The sequence below is a fragment of the Macaca thibetana genome, chromosome 4 (assembly GCF_024542745.1).
Source record: "Macaca thibetana thibetana isolate TM-01 chromosome 4, ASM2454274v1, whole genome shotgun sequence".
In the NCBI taxonomy this organism is placed as follows: Eukaryota; Metazoa; Chordata; class Mammalia; order Primates; family Cercopithecidae; genus Macaca; species Macaca thibetana.
In genome coordinates this window covers 154,861,214-154,888,546 of record NC_065581.1, presented here as the reverse complement: position 1 = coordinate 154,888,546, position 27,333 = coordinate 154,861,214, and the positions used below count along the sequence as shown (strand labels likewise).

The window sequence follows — 27,333 nt, the reverse complement described above, 5'->3', positions numbered from 1 at the left end:
GAGTCTGTAATGCAATACTCTGATTCAGAAATTAGACACCTCAAATGGACTTTGAAGTAGCGCTTGAAAGATCCAGCTGTTCCTCGAACCCATCGGTCTAGTCCCCCAGTGATAGAAACAACCATTCTTTCAGCCAGTATTTCCTGAGAACCTACTATGTGCCAGAACTGTCATAGTCACTGGGGATATTGTGGTGAGTAAGACAGATGAGCTCCCTACCTTCCTGGGGGATGAGACTGCAAACAAATGTTAAAGCAAGAAAAAATTGTCAGAGAGTGGTCGTGCTATGGAGAAAATGAGACTATATTGGAGGAGTAGGGATAGGAAGCTACTTTGGATGATGCAGTGTAATAACCAGTTCCTTTGTCCCTACATTATTCTCAATCCTTTTTTTTTTTTTTTTTTTTTTTTTTTGAGATGGAGTCTCACTGTGTCACCCAGGCTGGAGTGCAATGGCACGATTTTGACTCACTGCAACCTCCACCTCCCGGGTTCAAGCTCTTCTCCTGCCTCAGCCTCCCAAGTAGCTGGGATTACAGGCATGTGCCATCACACCCAGCTAATTTTTGTGTATTTGGTAGAGACAGAGTTTCACCATGTTGGTCAGGCTGGTCTTGAACTCCTGACCTCAACTGATCCACCCGCCTTAGCCTCCCAAAGTGCTGGGATTACAGGCATGAGCCAGCGCATATGGCCATCAATCCTTTTTTTTCAATCAGACATTTGTGTTTTTTCCAGTATGATGGAGGTGAAATAGAATCTCACTGTGTTTTGATTTTCTTTCCCTTCTTATTAATCATCATTATATGTAAATATATATATTTTTTGACTTTCAGGTTTCCTCTTCCATTAATCCCTGACTGATTTCTCGTTTATTTTTCTGTTCAGTTTTCTTTTTCACTTTGTTGGCGTTCTTTTAAAATTTTGGATATTGATCTTTTATTGGTGCTATGTATTACAGATATATTCTCCCAGACTATCACTTGTCTGTTAACTTTGTGGTGCCTCTTGTTTATAAGATTTTAATTTGTATCTGGTAAAGAATTCACTATATATGAGAATTGGTTGTTAGCTCCCTTCTCAGCAGGCAAATATAGAAAAAAGCATGGATTTTTAGTTTAAACCTTCATTTCATCCCTTATAGCTGTGTCTTGCCCAAATTTGTTAAAGTGTTGAGCCCTGACTTCCCTGTCTGCAAAATGAGAACAATTCCTACCTCACGGTTTTGTTTTGGGAATTAAATGAAAGAATATATGCAACTCTCCTAGTACAGTAGGCCCCTCCTACCTCACTCTTAAATTATAAGCCGCTTTGAAGGAATTATATTCCGCATAAAACCATGCACAGCATGGATACTTAGACTTTGTTTATTGTGTTGATTGAGTTTATCTTTAAAATGCATATAAAGTACAAAGTATAATAATATGCACTTAATTGACTAAAATGTGGAAGACAAGACCAGAAAAACAATTTAGCAATTAGCTCTTTAACCCACAATTACTCCAACTGTCCTCCCTTGAACTAAAGAGGTAACAGAGTGGTAGTAAGTGACCCAGTTAATAGGAAATTTGTAAACATTCTTTTGAGGGAAAATGGTATTTCAAAAGCCTGGAATCCCATTTATACTGTCAATCCTACTATGGACCAAAATCCATAGAACAGCATGTTGTAAAAGATATTTGTAATTAGTTTTGAGAGAAAAAAGAAATCACAAACTAATGTGAACAATAAGCCTTAACAATTTCATAATAAATGAGTTATATGGGGAATACATTTATAATACAAACACTAACAGAAATGTACTAGTTATGGCTAGCTTTTATTTCAGATTAAAAAGAAAAATTCCAACTCCTCTGATCCCTGAGCATATTATATATGCGTTACGTTTCAAGAATAATAAAAGAAATATTAAAAATGGCAAGGAATATTGGGTTTTACCCACCACAAGCACACACATCTACACGTTTTTGGTACTCACAGGCCAGTGCCCCAGCTGGAAACACAAGACTGAACACAGACCAGATTCATTGACTGAACTCTTTCCATGTGAACACCTGCAAGGTGCTTTCACCTACCTGCTCTTGTTTCATCTTCACAACAACCTGTGAGTTAAGTATTAGTAACGTTTGTTCAAAGGAAGAAACTCAAGTTCAGAAAGGATATGCCACTTGTTCCTATTCAGTAAGCAGGATAGCAGAATTTAAACTGCTGACTGCAAATATGAAAATATAAGCCCATCTTATAGATGAAGCTGCACCAGACTGAAGTATTTTCACGAAATTTGTAAAACCATGTAAACAGGACTCCAAGATGCCATGCATTACTTTCACTGACTCCTCCCGTGCGCTACTCCTGAAACTGCTGAGGGAAGACACCTCCTTCTGTGGCCTAATTACTCTGAGCTCAATGAGCACATATTTTGCTAAATGGGATTTTTAAGTGATTGTGCTCTAGTCAAAGTACATGAAAAATAAACTAACATGACTTGCTGTCGCATCGTGCACAATAGCAAATGCTATAAAACACGAATATTGCCTCTGATTTAGGGCCGGATTCTGAAAACATGTTTGGAAGTCATTCCGCCAGCTCCAGCTACAAATGAGTAAGTGATGGCCATGAAGACGGACTGACATGGAGTTTGATTCATCTCATCAGAGGCCTTTGGCCCATTTACACTCAAGGCTTTATTTATTCAAATAATTTGCTTTATTCCACCCCTCTAGAGAAAAAGACCAGCAGACCATCATTCCACCCCTGTTCTTTGCAAACAATCTAACATAATCAATGTCAACAAGAATCACTGCATTTAACAAACTCCAGGATGCACCACGGCACTGTTTGTAAGATGTAAATGGAGCCTTGTTTTATTTCACTGTTCTGCTAAATTCAGGTATCTGCCTCATTTTAGATCTCGGTCCCCTGAAAAGAGGCTCCCGTGCTGTATTCAGTACTGTCAAATGTGCAGATTCAGTGAGCCATCCCAAACAGCGAACGTGAAACATGACCTAGATGATGTCCATTTAGACGTGGATGATTGAAGGGTTACTATACTGTGGTGACCGTTGACATTGCTTGCCACCCATCTCTAACTCTCTGACTATGGCACACAGCAGGATGGTTCCTCTAGCATTGGGTGGGACTGAGCAACTGGCTCTGAGCACTGGATTGTGAGCAGATGTAATGTGTGTTGTTTCCAGGCTAGAGCTTTTAACAATGCCATGCAAAGATCCTCCAGAGTATTCACCCTCTGCCAAGGTGACCAGCAATGTTCCAGATGGCAGCTGCACTACTAGCCTGGGGTCCAGAGAGATGCAGTGACAGCACAAAGCAGCGCCCCACACTCGCAACAGATATCTGGCAAAGGCAGAAATAAACCTCTGCTATCATGAGCCGGGAGCGTTGTTTGTGACCACAGCATAAACTGGCCCCTCTCACCCAATGCCTCGGGTACAAGGTGCCACGAAAAAGGGCTTGGTGTTGATTAAATTGAGTTGATCTAGTAATAAGTTAACAGATTCGTGTAATTTAGTATCTGAAGTAAAATGTTGTTATCTTGTCAGGGAAAGGTCCTTCCGCCCATAGTTTACTTGGGCCCCCAAGTGATCACCGTGTTCCAAAATCTGTATTAAATAGACCTAAGCAAAATTGAAAAGGAAAAGTTACAGTTGTAACCTTCCAAACTGCCAGCTCCAATTTATTGGTCTGCTAAGGTTCTTAGTTGTAAACAATAGAAAGTACTCTGGCTAGTTAAGCAGAAAAGGATTGATTAAAGATTTATTAGTTTACAGAATCTCAAGGGCAGAAACACCATCTCCAGACATGCCAGTGTAGATGACATAGCCTCATTGCTGGGCATGGACACCACCCTGAGCTCTGGATGCCTCTGCTAGAATCTCAGCCACTGAGCTACTCTGTGGCCCTCATGTACCTGCTTTGCATCTGTAGGGTATAATCCAAACTCTCATGCAGGTGTATCTAAATGGTGAAGCCTAGGTCACATGAATGCACTTTGAGTGCAAAAACAAGTGGCAATGATTTTTTGTTTTGTTTCTTAGAAAGGAAGATAATTTCTCACATACAGGAAAGATATTCAAAGGTGTGACCAAAAAGAATAGTAAATACTCACTATATCTGTGGTAGTGCCTAATATGGATAACTAAGGTCTTCAGTGCTCATTTTAGTCATAATCAACTTCCAGGGCCTTCCTGGTGCCTGCAGCTCTTCTTTTTCTCTCCAGTAGGGTTTCAATCAATCCCTGTTTGTACTACTTTCAGTTGGGTCTGTCACTTGCAACCCAGAGAGCCCTAACTGATACAGAAATAATCATGCATTAAAGAATCCCAGGCTAGCCAGTTGCAAGGGGGGCTGTGAATATTTAGATGCCCTGAAGAAATTTGCAGATTTCTTTTTTTCCTGCGAGGTAACTATGCATGACAGAAAAAAAAAAAAAAATCAAAGAATATGAGACTTTGGTTTGAGAACCCTAATTGGGATCACAGGCTAAATACTGATACTTAGGTTCTCTACTAAAAGTCCTCAAAATGGGGGTCGGGCGTGGTGGCTCACATCTGTAATCCCAAATCTTTGGGAGGCCAAGGTGGGAGGATCACTTGAGCCCAGGAGTTCAAGACCAGCCTGGGCAACATAGTGAGACCCTGTCTCTACAAAATAAAATAAAATAAAAAATTAGGCCAGCCACAGTGGCTCATGCCTGTAATCCCAGCACTTTGAGAGGCTGAGGTGGGCAGATCAAAAGGTCAGGAGTTTGAGACCAGCCTGGCCAACAGAGTGAAACCTCATCTCTACTAAAAATACAAAAAATTAGCTGGGTGTGGTGCCAGGCGCCTGTAATCCCAGCTATTTGGGAGGTTGAGGCAGAAGAATTGCTTGAACCCAGGAGGCGGAGGTTGCAGTGAGCTGAGATTGTACCACTGCACTCCAGCCTGGGCAACAGTGCTGTAGTTCCAGTTACTTGGGAGGCCTGAGTTGGGAGGTCGGGGCTGCAGTGAGCCATGATTGTGCCACTGTATTCCAGTCTGGGCAACAGAGCAAGACCCTGTCTCTAAAAAAAATAAATAAATAAAAATAAATAAGTAAAAAATTAATAAATGTCTTCACAAATAACTTTTTGCTTTAAAAAATATTACATACACATAGATCATGTGGGCATATATTCACTGAATTAAAAATGTCAGTAGTATACCAAAGGTGCCAACTTATTGTCAATGCTACTTGGAAATAAGGCTATCTATAAGACTATATGTAGATAGAGAAATAGTTAATGTTTAAAGAAAGATAGAGCTAGTTAGATAGGTATAGACATATATTCATACACACACACATTGATGTTAGGGTCCAGGATTAGTAAAACCAAAACTACCCTATACTCTGTTTCTAGGTGCTCAAGTCCAAGGGCTGGTTGAAATAACAAAATAAAATATGAGAAAAACAAAAACCTAAGAGCAAAACTGCATAAAAATTATACTGAATACTTAAGGCATGCCAAGGACTTTTTAGGGTAACTTAACGTTTCTCTTTTCACTAAGAATGGCTTCCAGGACAGGGCAGGGGCCCTTGGCCTTTGTTTAGGTCACGTGGCCTGAGCCAGCTGATCCAGGGTGAATATCAAAGAGAGGAAGCCCTATTCTGGGTTTTCTATTCTGTTTCATTGATCTATACGTCTATTTTTATGCCAGTACTATGTATTATTTTGGTTACTATAGTTTTGTAATATAATTTGAAATCACGAAGTGTGATGCCTGAAACTTGCCCTTCTTTCTCAAGATTGCTTTGGCTAATCAGGGTCTTTTGTGACTCCACATGAATTTTAGAATCATTTTTTCTATTTCTGTGAAAAATGCCATTGGAAATATGAAAAAAAAAAAAAAAAAAAAAAAAACAAAGAGAGGAAGCCCTGGAGTCCAGTGAGGCGAGCTGTATTGCAATAGCACTTGAGGGAGAAAATCAAAGGATTCAGAAAGCTGGGATTTCCATAGCAGCCCTTTTCCTTCTCTCCTCCACACCGCAGTCATTAACTCTTCCTCCAATTCAGTGAGAAATCCCAAGGTTTCCCAATAAATTTCATTCTAAAAAATTTAATTGTTAATTATTATAGGCACATAGAGTTGTTTATTCTTTAATTCTTTTTTCCTTCCTTTTTTGTTTAAGTTAGGCTAGAGCCCAGTTCCTGTTTGTAAGCAAAAGAATGTTAGATTAACTAAGTCTATTCCCCTACGATCTTACCCTCCCCAATATCCAGCTCCAACCTTAGGTAACTCATCTTCCTTAACGGCAGCAATTTAAAAGGACCTTTGGCTTTTCTGAACCTAGTAGTCATGTGCCACCCTGTCACTGAGCTTAGCAACCTTAGCCTTGATTGTCACTTTTTAGGAAAATAATTGCTAATTTTAACAACCTCTGGCTTATAGTTGTAACTTCAAATGCCTTCAGAGATCAGACAGGTGAGGTAAATAGAGAGAATGGTGAGCTGGACCTCACCAGACTCACTATAAGCCCCATATAAATATATTTATGTTCAAATACTTAAAACACTGTGTGGTTCAAATAAAATTCATGGGCCAAATTTACCTCCTGAACAGTCAACTAGCAACCCAGCTTGCTACTGGTTTATATTACATATGGGTCTAGATTATAAGGCTCTTAAAATTCAATTTTCATTCAATTACTTGAACAGGATAAAAATGCTTCTTGCACAGCAAATTTTCCTATCTTTTTTTTTTATCAGAACATAAGACATTAATGGAGCTAATGTGAGGTATCTAGTGGACCCAAGTGGTGTTTTTAAAAGAAGCTTATCAATGCCGGTAGATTCCTGCCTCAGTGTGTGTCTTATGGTAAGTGAAACAGGCTCATGTTACTTTCTATGAACCACAGAACAAAGCATGCCAAACTCCTTAGAAACACAAGGACTCCAAAGGTATTACAGCACAGATGGAAAAACTCAAATGCCTAGCCTTGACAGTCTTTGGTTTAACTACTTGACCTGATTCTCTTCACAGACTAAAAAGGAAATTCAATTCTATTTGAGAAAACTGACAAGACATTCTTTTCCTTGGAGAAAATGGACTGGGACAAATTACACACAAAAAGCTAAAATCTCCAGCACCAGTGGTTGAAAAACAATCGAGCCTGCATTAGCAGTTCCTTTGCCCACAGAATGCTCTCTGAGGAACTACGGGGTTTGGAAAAAGTGCAGGCCTCTATTCTTCATCCACGACACATCAAAGTTGTAATAAAAACCTGCTTTTCCTTGTGCAACTAAGCTACTGCTATTTCACACCCACATATTGCTGGAGCTTATTCAATTACCCTCAGTGACTTTGTTTAAAATGAAAATGCTTTGCCTCCTAAGGACAGTGTGAGAGGACTGATTAATGTTGCTCCCTGAAGAACAGAAGTGTAGGTACACAGACAAAAACCTAAAGAGCTGGAAACTACTGCTGGGCCATGTTTCACAAGCAATTCAAATCTACCTTCAAGTATTTTGTAAAGCGTAAGGACTCCTAAGGCAGTTGGATATATCGGGGGCATCCTATGCCATTTTTCCTCTTTCTTCTTGATGACAATCACAGAATTAGAAAATTAAGAGGATGACAAGAAGTGAGAAAGAAAACTAAATTTTGCCATATGGTTTTTCAGGAGACGAGGAAACAGTTCTTTCCCCCCCCCCCCCCGACACATGGTTCCAAAAGATCTGTAACTAACGAACCAAGCCAGCACGTTGCTGGGTTCTGGAGCTCTGTGACTCAGAAGTCACTTTTCTATCCAACATATTAAATGTCAAGTAAAATACATCCGATAAGAGAGATGAAATTTTTTCGGGAAGCTTGGCCACTGAGTGAGTGTCTCTCCTTTGCAAATGAGCCCTGTATGTTGCATCTGTTTTTTAGTCAGATTGCCAACCTATAAGAGATAAAACATCCACCCAAGAGCTGCATTAAAAAGCATAAATCATGGAGACCATATCTAGTCCTCTATAAATCCCTTCAAAAAGAACTTTATCCATAATCATAATAAAGGTCTGTTTCATTTAAGAAAGAAAAAAACCCAAACAGAAACACATGCAGATAGAAAACAGAGAGAAGATGAAAGAATCACAGTGATATTTTTATGCATGCATAGTATGCGAAATTTGGAGACGAAGAGTCCCGACAGAATGCTTGAAGAATCTGTAATACACAAGAATATATAGGTTCCAGGCTGCACATAATCAGAAAGGGCAGTATTTATCCATCATCTGTCATCGGCTCTCATTTCGCAAAGCTTGAAGATTAGAACCCCTGATGTCAAAAGAACTGAAAATATTTAGAGCTAGTTCTTGCATGGCTCCGTGAAGAAGGGGATGAGGGAAGAAAGAATTATATTAGGACTACACTTCACTACTCTTTTTTATAGTAGATTGTTTTCTTTAAGAGGAGCATAAGCTATGATTAAAGTGGCAGAATTTTGGTGCCTCTAACACCTGGTATGGAAGCAGAGTAACAAGAAATACTTGGCAACCCGATTATTTCATGCAGGTTTTCATCTACCCAGAAAGTTGTCCTCAAAATAGAATGGAACTTTTTCTCCTTTATCAATCTGGGAGGTGCCTGGGGCAAAGTAACCAAGAACCTGAGAGTGTTGTTGATCTGTATTCTCAACAAACAAAATCTAAATACACTATGATCCAAGGAGTTTAACAAATAGCTTCCTAATTTTATTCAATTACTTAATGGTATATTCAGCTTATATTACACTGCTGTCTTGATGTGAGGCTGAAAAGAAACAAGATTTGTCCCTAGAGAGACATGGGGTTATTGAGCTGTGTTCCCAGAAGTGGGAGGATGGATTAGATAACTGATCTTTCTATAGTTTTAAGGAATATTTTAATTCAACTGTGAAATAATGGGAGAATAAAACAAATTCAAGATCATCACTATCTAGGGATTTGCGGAGGTTAGATGTATATCCTGAAAATAATAGCTAGGGAGAAGGAAATCTAAGAAAATTTTTACCTTAGGGTGCTAAAAACTTAATATTTTAGAAATAGCAAAAGGCTCATTTATTTCTTATAAATTTTTAACCAAAGACATTTACTGTTACTGAATAGGCTGAAATAGTAAGATTTTTATACTTTCACATATTGGGGTCTCAGGAGTAAACATTTACTAGGGATCACTATGGGAAATGCAATTCTTCCCATCAAGAACAACTGTGGAGACAAAACATTCCATCCAAAATGGATTATCAGGACTCAACTTGTACAAAACAATGCACAAATCAGACTCTTTCTGTTGTCATTCCAAGTGGGGGAGGGGTCAGCATGAAGCAGGGTTGCTATGGGAAGGTTTCTGCGCTATGAACCTTGACTTGAGGAATGTCCAAGGATGAAAAGGTCAGGAGTCATAAGAAAGGGGGATGGGGCCTTGCAGGTAGAGGAGTCAGCATAAGCCCCCTTTGTAGGTTACAGTGAATGACATTTGGAGACTGGCTGAGGCTAAAAAGCTGGGGCAGACTGTAGAAAGCAAAGCTACCATTATTGAGAGCTAAACATGCCAGGCACAAAGCTAAACATTTCCTTTACTTTTTTCCCTAATTTAATTTTAATAAAACTGAGCCCCAGGCCACAGGCTCAGATTGCTTCTCTTTGTTAGCCACACTCACTTCCTAGATGACCACATACAATCTCTCAGTTTTAGTGCCACTTGTACTTGGATGACTCTCAAATCACCACCTTCAGCCTGGACATTTCCTCCAAGCTCTGGACTTACACATCCGGCTGCCTATTTCACATTTTCACATGTATGCCTGAAGGGTATCTTAAACTTAACGTGCCTAAAACCTAATTCCTGCTTTCCATCTATCCCCCAAACAAAACAAACGAGAGAAATAACTGTTCCTCCTCATCCACCTTCCAAACACATCCAGAAACCAACCACTTCTCACCACCTCCACACCTACCACAGCAAGCCACCCCCATCTCCAGCCTGAATCACTGGGGCAGCCTCCAAGCTCCTAGCGAGGATGGGTGTGAACCTCCCCTCCAGAGCCCCACTGAGTCTATGCATTCCAAACCTGTCCTTTGTAGGACAGGCTCCAGCCATCAGTACTGTTGTCTGAGGTAGAGACAAAGAGTTAAGAGTAATTCTTTGACAGGTGACAGCAGAAACAGATGCTGAGTGAATCTAAAAGGAAAACGGCAGGGTGGGGTTGAGGGTGTCAAGGATGGGATATTTGAGGACATCCACAGGGGAATAAAAGAAGTCCCACTCTTAAGAAACATCACACTGTTGGCTAGGCGCATGGCTCACGCCTGTAATCCCAACACTTTGGGGGGGTTGAAGCGGGTGGGTCACTTGAGGTTAGGAGTTCGATATCAGCCTGGCCAACATGGTGAAACCCTATCTCTACCAAAAATACAAAAATTAGCCGGCGTGGTGGTGCATGCCTGTAATCCCAGCTACCCGGTAGGCTGAGTCAGAAGAATCGTTTGAACCCGGGAGGCAGAGGTTGCAGTGAGCCAAGATCAAGCCACTGTACTCTAGCCTGGGCGACAGAACAAGACTCCGGCTCAAAAAAGAAAAAAAAAAAAAAGAAACATCACATTGTAGGTCAAATGTCCCCCGCCTTGAGCAGCCTTTCTTGACTCCCCAGACTGAAGGCTCAATTACAGGCTTGGAAATCACCGGATGCCTGTGCTAAGAGCCTCCTCCACGAGAATCTGAACTCGTTTTGTGCCTCCAGCACCTGATGCCTACCTGGTAAGCCCTTGGCAAAACTGTGCTGAATGTTTAACATGGTGTCACGGACAGTGAGTTAGGAACTTGGAGAGGAAGTGGCTGCTTTCTTCTGGAAGAGCTCATTAAGACTTTACACAGGAGGTGAGGTTTGCAAGATAGAAAAAGGTATTTCAGTTTATCCAGGAAGTTAGCACTGATGGCCCAGCAAGGAACAGCAGTGGTGTGGAAAGACGGAGGGCGAGGCCCGAAGGAAGCGAGGAAGGGAAGCCGCGGCAGCAGTGCTGGGCTGTGGTGCTGAAAAGTAGGCTAGCACTGGGCAGCCGAAGACAGCAGCGAGGCAAAGGAAGAGTTGTTCCCTCCCCTCCAGGACCGGTGGTGGGAAGCAGGGTGGAGGTGGGGGGGGGATGTCTAAAAGAAAGGACGAATAGCCAGGCAACAGAAAGTAGTTGCTTTGGAGAACGTGGTTGAGGCTGGAAGCAGGAGTTGATGGGTAAAAGGATGAGGAGAGCTCATACCTGTGGTTCTTTTCATTTCCTTGTATGACGCAAATTACCGAGCTCCAAAAAGGAGATGAGCCCAAAACCTTAACAATCAGAGGCTAAAACTGGACTAATCAAGTAGGTGTGAGCCAATAAGTTAATGAGGTAGGAGGCACAACACGGTCGAGAATTATAAGACAAACCCAGGTTTTTACTTGGGTCCTCGAGGATCCAATTAACTTCTCATTAAGTGGGGCTGGGTGCTCGGCTTCTCACCGGGCGCCAGCCTCCAAGCCCCCAGCCAACGCCTGGAATGGGACTCCAGGGAAATTCGGCCAGCTGGTGGATCTTCAGCGAGATGACGGCAGTGGCGTGGACAGGCCATTCACGGCGATACCCACCCAGCTCTGTCCAGGCCTCGAGCGGACGGCTGGGAGCAGCACAGCACACGAATGGCAGCCGCAACGCCTTCCTTTCCCTTTCCGTGCCTATCACGCAAACCCTCCCCTACTAAAATGTACCCTCCGTGAGAATAGGGCTCCGTCCTTCTTCGCCGGATGCGCGGAGCCTAGAACGGCGCCTGGCCACGGCGACGCCCAACAAATACTGGCTGAATAGTGAATGCACTCCGCTCGGCCGCACTTCAGTCTATCTGGGCACTGAAGAATGCGACCCGTGGAGCCGCCTAAGAGAGCACAGGGGGAAGAGAAGAAGCGGAAGCCTTTTCTTCCGCGGAGGTCCCCGCAGGGCGACCTGCGGGACCCGAGCGCCGGGCTCCGTAGCGGGGTCGGGAGGGGGATTCTGGTCCCAGGCCCAAGACCGATGGCTTTGCAACTGACCTTCTGGCGGGGGCGCCCGCGCGGGGCACAGCAGCCAGGCTCCGGCGTCCCGCTCCCGCCGCCCCCCGGCGGCGCCGGGCGCCCACTGCGCACGTAGGTCACCTGCCTCCTGCTGGCGCCACGCGGCGAGCCTGGCGCAGGCTGCAGGTGCGGCCCACGTGGCCGCCAGGCCGGGCCCGGCAGGGCGCTGCGGGCTGGGGACCCGGACCCGGCGCGCCGCAGGTCCGCGCACAGCCGCAGGCCGAGCAACAGCGCGGCGCCGAGTAGACACCGGCGCAGGGTGCCGCAGCCCCTCCGGGGAGGCCTCTCCCGGGCCATGGCGCTACCCATGGGGTCCCGCGGGCCGCGCCTGACCGGCAGCAGTGATGTAGCCCCGCAGGCCGGAGCGGCCAGCTGTGGGAACTCCCCCGCGGGCCGGGGCGCGGGCTCAGACCCGCCTCCCTCCCTCCCGACCGAGGAAGCCTCGGCGTAACCTTATCCTGTCCTGCCGAGCGCGCCCTGCCGCTGGAAGGGTGGTGGGCCGAGCGCGGTAACAGGGCGCCCTCTCCGTCCCTCCGGAGGTGCCAGGGCCCGGTTGTGCAGGGTCCCTCAAGAGGTGCCCTCCGCCCCGGCCTCCAAAGCCTGACGGAGCTGAAAGATATAGGGCCAGAAAAAGCGCATTCCTAACGGGATCCCGGGCCATAGCTTCATTTTCTGATATTAGTGTTGTTGGAGAAACATAGGAGGAGGGTAGGTGAGCATACAAGGAACAGTCAAGCAGTTTGCACCATTAAGCACAATATAAAAATAAATAGCACTTAAGCCCGGGTTTACAACTTCTCTCTCTCTCTCAAGAAAGAAGGGATTGGGGAGAAGAGAATAGCACTCAATGCAGAATAATCAAATTAGAGTTATTCTATATCTAAATTCTGCCTGAAGCCAATTCGTACTTTCTTTCCGTGTTATGAAATGTGTGGGGGTGAACAAGGAGAGGGAAAAAGCCAGCTAAGACATCTGACAGCGGGTGGGGGGTGGGGGTGGGGAGAGAACAGAAGTTACCATGGCATGATGTAAATCAAATTAATTTAGCTCCAAACACACACCTCCCTGCTGTCTCGCAGAAACACAGAGGGACAAATTTATCTTTCGGCAAAATGCTCCCCAGCTGGTATTTCCATCACCACCTTGACCTTAATTAATCAGACTGAACTCTCACAGCCTGAAGTCCAGTGGTGGATGTTCCATTTTCAACTGTTAGTAGAATCCTTTCCCACAACCCAGTTGGGGTGGGTTTGGGTTTTAGGTTTGAGTTTGGGTTTAGAATTTTTTAAGCGGTGGTCACTTTTCTTTTTTTCCTTGCTTTACTCTTTCATTTTCCATGCTTCCGTGGGAGACTGCGCCTGCCGACCTATTCTCTTCCCCGGTAACAGCCTACAGCATGGACAAGAGACAACAAATACGGAGCCCTACCTCCCTGCCCTTGTGAATGTTGGGTATTTTCTGTAGGGAGGCCTCGTCTCTAAAATCCTCTTCTCTTCCTGGCTTAAGAAAGACCCAATTTATTCCCTGCTAGTGAACAAAGCAGTTGGGCTGTTTCTCTACATTTAACAAAATATCTCCACCCAATCTAGTCCACCCCCTAGCCACACCGGGTCCTCAGGATCCTGAACGTTCCATTAGGGTTGACTTTTGCTTTTTTCTTAGATGAGTCCAGGGGATATTGCAGATGGATTCTATTTTAACAAATTTAAACAAGTACGAGTTTTTCCTTACACAAACTGAGAGCCAGCCTCACATCCTGTGACTATTTACTTGAACTGTGTTTGAACCAGGACCCTGCCATTCAAGCACTGTGAGACTTTCAACAAAGTACTGGACCTCTCTGAGTTTCTGTTTTCCCATGAATAAACAGACCTATATATATGGCAGGATTATAAATGTTACATAAAATATTATATATTTCATGCCCAAATAATACCTGGCTCACAGAAGGGTCTCAGTAGTAATTATTTTTTTTTATTTACCATTAAAGAAAATCCTGGATGTTGTCATGAAAAAGAAAAGGTAAGCATTGATTCCAAAGTGGGCAAAGATAAAGTATAAGGAAATTTACAAATAATTTATACAGTATTCTCTGGAATTCAGAGTACCCAATAATTTCAAGAAAATAACCATTAAGCATCAAGAAACGAACTCTGTTAATATGTATAAGAGTTTGTAGGGTGCTTGATAAACCTGGATTGGTAATGTCTGGTGTAGACTTTACTGGAAATTTTATTTTCTATGCAGTCAACACAGTACCGCTAACTAGAGAAGTAATCTTTTAAAGATCATGGTGCCACTAGCGTGTACCCTCTGCTCCTCTGTTGAGTTTCTCTCTGGGGGTGGGAGGAAGTATAAGCAGTATTTTATATTATTAAAATGGGGATATTTAATAAGACTCTGGGCTGGGGGTGGAGTATGGAGTGGGGGTGCATACAAAACAGTGTAGTTCTGGAAGAGAATGGGCAGGATGACTTCATATTTTCCTTTATCTCATTTCTACAGTTCTCTAATAAAATGTTTTCATTATGGAAAAAATGTCAAATTACATGGAATATTTAAATAGCCTTTTATCTTTTGCAGTTGTGTTTGTGTCTATGTGTTTATTACTAATAAAAAGGAACTGTTTATATGTATGTAGCATCAATTTTCTGGAAGAAATCTATTTTTAACTTCCACACAGTATTTTCCTGTGTTGTGGATAATAATGAATAGTAAAATGGGTCAGTCTGTGGGCTGAAGAGGCAAATCTAATGGATCACTGTTGTAGCTGACAAGCAAGCTTTCATTCACGACCTTTGCTTTTCTTATAGAGTTGAACTTGTCTCAGTCCTTTCTGGATGTGTCTCAAAAATGCAGATAATCATTAACCACTGTGTCATAGGTTGGTTAATTAGACAAGCAGGTCAGTAAACCACAATAGCAGCTTTCATCAGATCACAAATTACATCCTCCTAGAGGTTTTAGCCAAGAAAATGCATGAAACAGAACATTTCTTATCCCCTAAACAACATGCATTTCAACTTGGACACCTGCTGTAGTGCAGTGATTCTCAACCAGGGTTGGTTTTGCCCCCCAGGGGACATTTGGCAATGTCTGAAGACGTTTTTGGTTATTACCACTAGGGGACGCTACTGGCATCTAATGGCTACCTATTAACCAGGGATACGGCTAAGCATCCCCCAATGCAAAATATAGCCTTCCACAACAAATACTTGTCCAGCCCAGAATGTCAGGAGAGCGGAAGCTGAGAAAACCTGCTGTAACTCTAGATGCTAATGTGGCCATTTTAAATTATAGACTGTCCAAAGAGAAAACAGAGCCGACAGTATCCTCACCTCCATCAAATGGTTATTTTTATCTCACAATGTGACATACCCAGTGTGTTAGTCCTTTTTTTGTGTCACTATAAAGAAATAACTGAGGCTGAGTAACTTATAACCAAAAGAGGTTTAATTGGCTCTTGGTTCTGCATGCTGTACATGAGGCATAGTGCCAGCATCCGCTTTTGGTGAGGCCTCAGGAAGTTTACTGTCATGGCAGAAGGCAAAGGGTGAGCCAGTGCATCACATGGTGAGAATGGGAGCAAGAGAGAAAGGAAGGAGCTGCCAGCCTCTTTTAAACAACCAGATCTCCCATGAACGAATAGAGCAAGAACTCACTTATCACAAAGAGGGGATGGTGCTAAGCCATTCGTGAGGGATCCACCCCCAAGATCCAATATTTCCCACTAGGCCCCACCTCCAACATTGGAGGTCACATTTCAATATGAGATTTGGAGGAGACAAACATCCAAACCATATCACCTGGTCTGAATTAAAGTAATCAAATTTATGAAAAAATGAAGTTAGAATGTCTGGCATCAACATCCCCCATCTCCTCATCACCTTTTCTCTATGTACATGCTCACTGTGGAAAATATACACACGCAAAAGAAGATACCAACATTCATAATATGGTTCAGATATAGCTATCCTACACATGTAGATGGTTTTCAAAAATGAAATCATATTATACATATTTCTTTAGAATGTGCTTTTGTAACATAATATGTTATATAGTTTATATATTAAATAATATGTTGTTTGAAATTTGATTAACAACAATCTAGTGGGGAGATGGGAGAGAAGTGGGAGTGTAAATGAAGCAAGAATGATTGTGAGTTGATCATTGTTGTAGCTAGATGATGGGTTCACAGCTCTTTATTTTTGAGCATATTTGAAATTTTCCATAAGGAAAATGTCCTTAAACAGTAACCTGTTAACTACAACATGTACCATATTAATCATTCTTCCATTGTTGAACAATTGGGTAATTACCAGTTTTTAATTTTTATAAACAATGCTGTGATGGACATCTTTGTAGCTAAATCTGATGGAGCAGATGTGCAGTGTGAGAGAAAGAAAGAAGTCAAGAATGATTCCGAGGTTTTTTCTGAGTAACTGGAAGAATGAAGTTGCTGTTAGCTGAGAAGGGAAAAACTCAACTCAGCAATTAGAGTCGAAAATCCAGTATGATTTTGGTAGTCCCATTCAGTTTGGGAAACCTACTGGACATCCAAATGGAGATGTGACATAGGCAGTTGGATGTAAAAGACTGAAATTCAGGGGAGTGGTGAGGGCTGGAAATAGAAAATTGGATCGTCAGCATACAGGTGTGAAATATCTGAAGGCTTAATTCTGGGATTCACCAGTTTAAAGTCAGGAAGATGAGGATCCAGCAAAGGGTACTGAGACAGATAAGCAGTAAGGTAAGAGAATGTGGTGTTCCAGAATCCAAATGAAGAAAGTATTTCTAGAAGTAACAGACTGAGAGGTCTAATAAGATGCGGACTGGAAACTGACTGTAAGATTTGGTAACATAATGCCTTGTTTATGATGTCTTCCCCAACTAGAATGTAAGCTCCATGAGGTCAGGAACTTTGTTTCCATTGATTATTGCTATAATCCTGGTGCCTAGAACAGTATCTGGCATATAGTGTATGCTTGATAAATAGTTGTTGAATTGAAGAGTGAGGAATGAATCAAGTCTGCATGCATTCATAGTTATTTTGTCACATTAAATTCTTAAAAGTGGAATGCTACATGAAGGCAAAATCATAAGTCTTTCAGTGTGAAGTGCTATCATTAATTTTTAAGTCCATCAAAAAAGGCTGTTTTAATCCCATTTAAAGCCATTAAATATTCCTTTGTTATTGTTGGGAAACCTCAAAGGGTACCCTTGAGCCAGCCCCTAACAGAAGAATGAACTAAGCGAAGTTTATTTTTAGTTCCCTCTTATTCTCCTGTTGCTACACTTGAACCCATTCTTCAACTCCCCTCAAATGCCAATCCCAAGCCACATCCCAGATAGGATTTGTGTTCACTGGACTGTCAATTAGTTTTCTCCTCTCCACCCTAAAGATGTAGATAAATATTAAGATACTAGCTCAGGCCGAGCATGGTGGCTCAGGCCTGTAATCCCAATACTTTGGGAGGCTGAGTTGAGTGCATTGCTTGAGCTCAGCAGTTCGAGACCACCTTGGGCAACATGGTGAAATGCCATCTCTACCAAAAATACAAAAAAATTAGCCAAGCTTGTTGGTGTGTTCCCACAGTCCCAGCTACTCGAAAGGCTGACTAAGGTAGGAGGATTGCTTGAGCCTGGGAGGTTCAGGCTGTAGTGAGCCAAGATCATGCCACTGCATTCCAGCCTGGGTGATGATGGAGCCAGTCCCTGTCTCAAATAGATAGATAGATAGATAGATAGATAGATAGATAGATAGATAGATAGATAGATAGATAGATAGATAAATACATACATACATACATAAGATACCAGCTCACCATGACTTAGGACCCTAACAGAAACATCTGTGTTCAAAAAGAACCCATCAAGATGAAAGCTTTCAAGACCTAGAAGAACAAAGTTATAATAGAATGACAGACATTGGAACTGCTATTTGAGGCTGGGAGCCCTGCCTAAAATCACACTACTGCCTATTCCACAACCAAATAGGGCTGGCTCTGGGCTGGTCATATGGAAAATGCCTGGGGAATGTCTTAATGCCCAGACCTGGCAGGGAAAGAGAGCACAAGGCTTCCCTGACACTTTTTATCTCCCCCTCACACCGTATTCTCCCATTCTTACTCTGACATTTGCGGACTTGTTTTATCCTTCCTCTACCAGGGATGTTTCTCAGGCATTGGGATGGGGGTCTTCATCACTTCTGCACAACCAGCAATACCTTGCACGGGGTAGGCCTTAATCATGTCTCTGGAATTGTTAACAGACAACAGACATTGCACCCCAATTCTGCTGGAGTCAGACTCAAGATACCACAGTTCTTGTTGCTAATCCATCCTAACCTAAGAAGAGTCCTAGTCAACCCCGTATTGGCTGGCTCACAAATAATAATACCTCCAACCTGGTACCTTTTGGTTTCCCTGAAGGAACTTGGAAAGAATCAGGCAATGCATCACATAAGCCATTGGGGGACAAAGAACTGAGGTCAAAGATGTGGGTGTGGGGAGAACAGTGCATGGACAGGGTGAACACTGCAGTGGTGGCTCTGAGGGAACCCTAGGCTATGGAGCCCTTGGGCAGGAAGTTCTGATGAAAGATGCAACACACACACACAGACACACATACCCACTTTCTTGGATGTGTTCAGAAAACACATCTGAGGCATTGTTAGAGAGGTTTATTCACAAACATTAGCCCCCACAATGAGACATTCCTGGATTCTATGACAATGAAAGGGCTTAGATTAAGAATGATCAAAACATCGCCTTTTTCATAGGACCACCTATACAGTGTGGACCCTCCTGCACCTTCCACTCATCTCAGCGTTATGACATATGCCAGAAATAATCTCCCAGCTACAGATCACTTTGAAGTCAAAAACAATCCTGGTTAAAACTTTCCCAAAGTCAAGGGCTTTTAAAAAAAAACTTTTAAGGTCAGAAACGATTACCAGGGAACTGTCAGGATAAAGTGAGGCACAGCATGCTTAAAGGCAAATATCTCAGGGCTGTGTCATTTCAACTCAGCTTGTGAATATATTAAAAATCCTGAGGTCAAAAGCCATATTTCTTTCTCATCACATTACTGCTTTTGCCTTGGGGAAAGGCTAAGAACTGTATTATTTCAGATCATAATACGGAGGCTCTCACACTTACGTGTACATGAGAATCCCCCAGGGAGTTATTAAAAGGCAGGTTCAAAAGCCCCACCTCCAGAGAGTTTTAAGTCAGTGGTGACTCCCCCAAAGCTAAGCTAGAGGTGGTCCACGATCAAACTTTTAGAAACCCTGGCACACTGGCTCCCACCGTGGTGACGGTTGAGGGGGGGGGGCAATATGTAGGGAGCAGTTTTTATTACAAGGTATCCTTGTACCCATGGTGCAAATGTTCCCCCTCAAATCTCTAAGCATAGTTACTAGCAAAGTTTCAGGCATTAACAAGGGGTCTTCATATTCAAAAGTGCAGGAGCCCCCTTGGCAGCCCTTCTGTTCTCCCCCCAGCACCTCACTGGGAAGTGAAAGGAGTGCAAAAGGAACTTTCCTTCCTTCCTTCTTTTCCTCCCTCTTTTCCTCCCTCCCTCTCCCCCTTCTTCATTTCTTCCTTCCTTCATTCACCTATGTGCTCTGGGAATTTCCCAAAGCTGTAGAGTGAAAGAAAGGAGTTGTGATTACCCATAGGTACCTTGTACGGTGAGAGCCTGTCCCTTGATTATTCTGATGAGGCAGTAGCACCGAGAAGTCTTCAGTGCCCTAGCTGGGATGCAATGCCCATCAGCTCACGAGTTACCCTTACCCTCTGTGCTTTGTTCCCTCATCTTTAAAATGAGAAGAATAATAACAGTAATAATAGTAACTTCCTCATAGGGTATTGAGGTTTTGTCATGAGATGGTTAAACGAGCTAACAGATTTGAAGCACCTGGTACCTGGTACTATCATATATAATTTGTTATTGTTGCCATTCACTATAAATCATAAAGACATTTGTTTTAGTTTTGCACCAATTTATGTTCCTTTTTCTCTTGCCTTCAGGTTGAATTGTTTGGGGCTTGGGCTCACTGGATCTCAACTCAATTGAAATAAGAGGAGAAATGAAGCTGGGCACCATGGTGTGTGCCTGTGGTCCTAGCTATTCAGGAGGCTGAGGTGGGAGGATTGCTTGAGTCCAGAAGCTGGAGGCCAGCCTGGACAACATAGTGAAATCCCTCTCTCAATTACAAAAAGAGAGCGAGAGAGAAGAGAAACGGAAACCAGAGCTATGCTGCTGTTGTTACCAGCAAACCCCTAGTCTTTTTCCTTGAAGTCATCACATGCCAGGGAGTATCTCACTAAGGTTTCTATTAGTTCTAGAAAAGCACATTCGTCCAATTTAACTAGTGGATCCTTTCCCTTTCCACCTGTGCTATTCTAAAACAGCTCTTTTCTTCCTTTCATCTCTGCTTTCTGTGGGGTTTGTGTGCCATGTAACCACACCACTTTTCTCTCCTTCACCTTTCTCTTCCTGTTTTCTCTGCTCACTTCACACTTCATTTCTCTTCAAAGCATGCTCTTGGTACCATTCCAGCTCTGTCACCTGATTCCTTATCACTGGACCCTTGGAATAGCCTAAGCCCTGATCATTTGTGAGTTGGCACCATCAGTATTCGATACAAATCCAGTTACAGAGCACACTTCACCCATCCCTCCTTCAAGAATGTTTCTAGTGTTAAAGACAAGAGTGGCTTCCTCCCCAGAGAGCAGAAGGCCAGGGGCTACCCCGCCTCTCCCACCCCAGTGACTCAGGTGGTTGCTCAGAGAGGGAGGCAAATGCTGTCTGCAAGAATGTTGCTGTTGCTAAGAGAGAAGGACAGAGAACTAGTTCCCTATCACAAAGGGCAGCCAGGAGAAAAGCCCCTGTAGGATGGATGACAAAGAAGAGTGGGGAGGAGTCTGTGTCTTGCTATTTTACTGCCGGCGTGTGCACATTAGCTGCTTCAACCACCGACTATGAGATCACTGGTAAGGTTTTTAATAGCAGCAGTCCTTATTTTAATGTCTTTGTGGTTTTTAAATTCTGCCTTAATGTGGGGAAAGAGTATGTAAAATTCAGGAAACAAGTTCCCATTATTGCTATAACTTTGGACCCACCAGGTGTCAAAGCACGTAGCTGCCTCTGCGGTGACTGTTTACCAGCCTAAGTCCCACAGAAGATGCAGGGTGGGATGTGGATGGTGAATTATTAATTTTTGCCTCCCTGCTGGTACCAGTCTCTGGCACAGAGAGGAGTTCAGTGAATAGAGGATGCAACAGAGGATGTCAAGAAATCCACAATGCTGAACTTGGTGTATGTGAACCTGACCTTCAGGTGCCCTCATTCATTGTACCCCAGCACCGGCTGTGCTTTCCTGCCTCTGAAACTTGTCACTCCCTCTGCCTGAAAAGAACACGATGAGCCCTCCCATGGAAATGGGATGGTTCTAGGTAGGTCTGGAAAAGAGCAGGCTGAGGAGTTTGAATTGCATTAAATAGGCCATGGGGAGTCACTGATGGTTTTTGAGCAGAAGACATTGGCATAATTTGAAGTAGGACCTCATTAAGATCTGCATGAACGCCAAGAATGCAGGTTGTGGTACTCCCCAGGCCCCCACCTTATATTCTTCAAAATAAAACAGTACCAAACTGTAAAACATAAAACATCAGATATGTTGACATTGAAAAAGCTTGATTCTAGACCTTCTGAAGCCAATAAGAACTTTTTCCAGGCCTTTCTCTGTTTCTTACCAACAAAGACTGAAATGAGTCTCTTTCTTTACCATAGAACATTCTCCCAGAAACTTATAGAAGTTTTGAACGTAGAGATTTAACAAAATAAAGTGGCCATTGCCCAACTGTGCATTTTCTTTATACAAAATTAGATAATGATGTAACATAATTATTTCAGAATAAATCCTCTCACTTTTTGCTGCAGCCTCACAGAATGCACCAAGAATAGCCTCATAGCAATGTTACAATGTACATGTAAAGTGTCTTTCTTGAAGCACTTAAAAGCTACACTGACGAAATTTCAAGGGAATCTTGATTTCGTACATTTGATACATTAGATTAGAGCCTTCCTAAGTTTAGTGGATGATAATGAAAATTGTTTACAAGCCACATCATCATATTCCAGCACTTGTTTTCAGCATAATGGGGGATGTGGTGAGCATTAGCATTACAATATGACCAGTTAAATCCTTCAGGTTGCCTAATTCTGGATTAACAGCAAAAGGGTGTTGACTTCACAGGGGTCCTCCAGCCCTGAGCTTTTTTAACAAATTAAATGTGAAAAGGAGATACCTAAACTTTCATTGATAAGAAATCAAAATGAAAGCTAAATCCATAACCCGTCACAATCAAATCTCTTTAAAACATAGAAACCCTCTTTAACACAAAGGTCTTTATCTTTTTGACCATAATGCTTTAATGAAGTACAACTATTTCTATGTAGTCTGCCTCAAATCCCACATTAAACAAAGGGGAAAAGTTTCATTATGTTTCGGGTTTAACAACCCAGGATAAATTGGCTGTGTTTGTCTATTATCCATCACCATTGTTAGAACTTAAGTCTTTGTTACTGACGGGTAAAACTTAGCTGGGCAGATCAATAGAATTAGTTCTCCCCTCAGACAATAAGAAGTATGAAGATAATAACTAGCAATGACTTAAAAAAAATGTCTGCCTTTCATTAGCAGTTCATGTTCCAGGAAAGGCTTTCTGAGCTGCTGAACAAAACATTGCTTCCAAGGTTCAACAGCTTCATGTATCAGAGAAATTTTCTGCAACTCTGAAACCTATAAATGCCTGGCCAAAAAAAAAAAATATATATATATATATATACACACACACACACACACACACACACACACATATATATATACATACACACACACACATATATATACACACACACACACACATATACACACACACACACATATATATATATACACACACACACACACACTATGCACAGTCCACTCTTAAAACCATAAGGAAGCCTTTATAACTAAGGTGATCAATGCTAAACTCTGCATTACTATATTGAAGGCCATCAACAGCCATAAGGTCAGAATAGAAAGTAGAAAGTACACACTAAACAAAATGCTTCAGCAACAAAAACAGCTTTGCTCTTAGAAGACAGACTTCTCTGACTGGCTTTGCACTTTGGCCCCACATGGTTTCTTTGGAAAATACTTGTCATGAAATTTTATGATCTGCTAAAAAAAAAAAAAAAAAAGTGTAAAAATATTCCTTCTTACCTACCTCACAAGGATGTTGGGAAGATTAAAATTAGATAGTTGTGAAAGTTTCTAATTCTCCTAGGAAAGCCTGCAGAAATGCTTTGTGGATAAACCCCTTTGTTGCAAGCTTAAAATAGTCGTAATGAACCCATCTCAGCCTTCTCCCATTAAAAGCCCAGGATTATGCTGATCAAGCAGTCATTTCCCTTGTCTCTGAATAGCTCTTTTAAATCATTCCACTCATAGCCCAAAAGTATTTAATACATGACTGACAAAAAGGAAAAAATAAAACAAAACCACATAGTTTCTACAAACCCTTCCTGGGTTATCCAACAGAGAAATCTCAGCAGCGTTGCCTTGTCTAGGATTGAAAGTATTCCCCTGTGACCCCCTCACATTTTCTAAAATACATTTTCCTTTGTCTCCTTCTGAATTTAAGAACTAGCAAATGCATTGCCTACTGTTCATATACCCATTTTACATTTGTACATGTCAGTATTTTCTACTTTTTCACATAAGCCTTAATGGGTATAGGCATGGCTCACCCTCAACAAAACGTGTCTTCCTATACCTCTGTGCTCAGCACATCACCACCCCTCGGAAACAAACTCTTCTGACCTGAGCAAAGACCCAATATATGTGGATTTCCCAAACATTTCCACCTTTTACTGCAACAACCCTCTTCATCTCCAATTCTACATTATCAAAGCCAACTCTCAGCTGAGACCTGCAACACATTCACATTAAGTTGTAAACCCACTGGTGTCTGCTTGAAGAGCTGTGCCTTCTCAGGCATTGTTCCTTTCATGCACCTCCTTCAGACTCTGACACACCGTCCCTCTCCATGCTTCATGTATGACGGTCTTCAAAAAGTTCATAAAAAGTGCCTATTATGAAAAAATTACGCATAAATTTCAAAAGTTTCTTTTGCCAAAATCAACTCATACTAGCTTGTTATAACATGACTGAACAGGATCCAGTTTGAGGCACTAAGAAGGATAAGATATCAGTCTAAACAAGCCCTGATCAGAGCAACACAAATTCTGCTAAAGCTGGAGCAAGAACAAAAATCAAATTTACAGTGAAGCTTGGGCAAAAGAATGGTGAAATCATGGATGCTTTTTGAAAAGTTGATGGGCACAATGCCCCAGAGAAATCAGCGGTTTATAAATGGATAACTCTTTTGAAGAAGGGATGAGATGATGTTGAAGATGAAGGCCAGAGCAGCAGACCATCCAGGTCAATTTATGAGGAAAAAATTAATCTCGTTCATGCCCTAATTGAAGAGGATAGACGATTAATAGCACAAACAGTAGCCAACACCACAGACATCTCAAAACTGATCTGACTTACAGAATTCTGAATGAAAAATTAAAGTTGAGCAAACTTTCCACTTGATGGGTGTCAAAACAGTTGTGTCCAGATCAGCTGCAGAGATGGGCACAACTTTCAACGGCAATTTTAAACAAGTGGGATCAAGATCCTGAAGCATTTCTTTGGAGAATTGTAACAGGAGATGAAACGCACTTTTATCAGTGTGATCCTGAAGACAAAGCACAACCAAAGCAATGGCTACCAAGGGGTGGTCGTGGTCCAGTCAAAGCAAAAGTGGACCAGTCAAGAGGAAAGGCCATGGCAATGGTTTTTCGGGATGCTCAAGGCATTTTTCTAGTGGGCCAAAGAATGATAATATCTGCTTACGATGAGAGTGTTTTGAAAAATTTAGCCAAAGGTTTAGCAGAAAAATGCCATGGAAAATGTCACTAGAGTGTCCTTTTCCTCCATGACCACGCTCCCACTTATTCCTCTCATCAAACAAGGGTTATTTTGCAGAGTTTTGATGGGAAATCATTAGGCATCCACCTTAGACTTAGGAGGACAATGTAGCTCCTTCTGACTTATTTCTGTTTCCTGATCTTCAAAAATAATGTATAAAATGCACCCATTTTTTCTCAGTTAATAATGTAAAATAGATTGCATTGACATGGGTAAATTCCCAGGGCCCTCAGTTCTCTAAGGGTGAACTAAATGGCTGTATCATGATTTACAAAGGTGTCTTGAACTTGACGAAACTTCTGATGACAAATAAAGTTTATATTTTCTATATTTTAATTTTGTTTTTCCATGAACTTTTTGAAGTCTCCTTGTATATTCTCTCCCACAACCCACCCCCAGTGAGAAGAATGGAGAGGAAATTCTCTTCCTATTAAAAGTCGCTACATATAACAGATAGAATTTCAGGTGAAATTTTAGGGCAGTAAAGTCAGGAAACAGAGGATATTCTGAGTACCCTGAAGTCACTGGGCTTGGGTGCTTTTTAGTCTGCCTGCAGGCTAACCTGGCCCTGATTACAGGGCTACATGGTTCCAAGGCACTGAGAACTGAATGGTGGTGATGGCTTCTCTGGCACCTGATTATTTGTACCTCCCATCCCCTTCGCTAAACCTTCTCCTCCCTCAATGTTTTCCATCTCAGAACATAGCAGCTTCATTCATCCAGATGCTCAGACCAAAAGCCTTGGAGTCAGCTTTACCTCCTTTTTTAATTTTCACATCTCACATCTAATCCATTAGCAAATTATATAATTCCAACCTTCAAAATACATGCTGAATGCAGCCACTTCTTGTCCTCTCTGCCACTTTAGGCCAACCCACTCTCCTCTTTCTGCTGGACTGTTGCAATGGCCGCCTCACTGCTTTCTCTCTTTTCATTTTCTTGCCCCATCTTCAATTAGTTATCTACACAGCTGCCAGAATAAGGATATTATATCATTTCTTTATCCTCAACTCTCCAACAGCCTCCCATTGTGCTTAGTACACAATCCAAAAGCCTTACCATGGCCCCAAATCTTGCAGGATCTGACCTGGTTCTACATCTCTGACCCAGTCTTCTCCCACTTCCTTCTTGCTCATTGCACCCAGTTGTATTGGCCTCCTCGCTGTTACTTGTACATGCCAAACACACTCATTCTCTTAGAGCATTTGCACCTGCTGTTCCTTCTGCCTGGAATGTCCTTCCCCAGATATTCACGTGAATCATAATTCCCTCACTTCACTCAAGCTTCTGTTCAAGTGCCACCTGCTCAGAGAGGCCCAACTAAAGCACTCTATGTGAAATAGCAGACACTGATTTTCTCTATTAAAAATAACGTTTTCTTCTTCACAGCACTCACCACTACCTCAAATTACGGTATGTACTTACGTATGGTGTCTCCCCCCGTTGAATATAAGCTCCATGAAGACTAGACTTTTATCTCATTCATCACTCTTTCCCCCTGTTTGAAAACATTGCTGACCACACCATTGGCACTTAATAAATATGCCTTTGTTTAATTAATTAATTAGTTTTGCAGATTTGGGGCACCACCAATCTAGGATCACCAACTTCCAGGCATTACTTGGTGACCAATTTCAGGTGTCCCTGGTCAGATATCTTTCATATGGCTCTTCTAAAACCTCACTCTTCTCTTCAAACTCCTTCTCCATCCTGCGGTATCCCACCCATTATCGGCAAATGATTTTCCTTCCCACTTTACAGGGAATAACTAAGGTCATTATAGATAAGACCTCCAGCAGAGTCTTTACCCATGCTTACAAACATGCCTACATCCACTTCCCCTTGCTGGCCTTCTCTCTGTCATGACAGAGTTCTCTCTGTCATCTTCTCCCTTGCCTTCCCCAAGGGACTTTGTACATCAAGGTCCCTTGACCTTTGCCCACATTAACCCTCGATGGCTTGGATCTTCCTTTTCTCCCATCCTGGGGTCTGTTTCCTTCAGCATCTGAGCATTTTCTAGTCTCTCCCATCTGAAACGGCTCTCCCTGTACCTTGCTTCCTGTAGGAACCAACAGATGAGCTTCTTGAAAGAGCTATGTTTGCCATTTTCATTTCCTCACAACATATTCACTCCTCAATCTCCTGCATTTTGGTTCTCACGTGCAACCTCCCAGAGAAACTATTGGGCAAAGTCCCCAGTATCCTCCTAAATACCAAAA

At 42.3% G+C, this 27,333-nt stretch overlaps 2 protein-coding genes across 2 annotated transcripts in view; one reads left to right on the top strand and one right to left on the bottom strand.

Moving 5' to 3' along the window:
- The window catches only part of METTL24 (methyltransferase like 24), a 113,924-nt gene extending 101,549 nt beyond the window's left edge, over nucleotides 1–12,375 (bottom strand). The window contains exon 1 of the mRNA XM_050789118.1: nucleotides 12,058–12,375. Coding sequence (XP_050645075.1) covers nucleotides 12,058–12,375 — 318 coding nt within the window. The remainder of the gene's footprint in view (nucleotides 1–12,057) is intronic.
- Nucleotides 1–27,333, top strand: part of GTF3C6 (general transcription factor IIIC subunit 6) — a 1,097,326-nt gene that overhangs the window by 444,712 nt on the left and 625,281 nt on the right. The gene's annotated exons all lie outside the window — the stretch shown is intronic.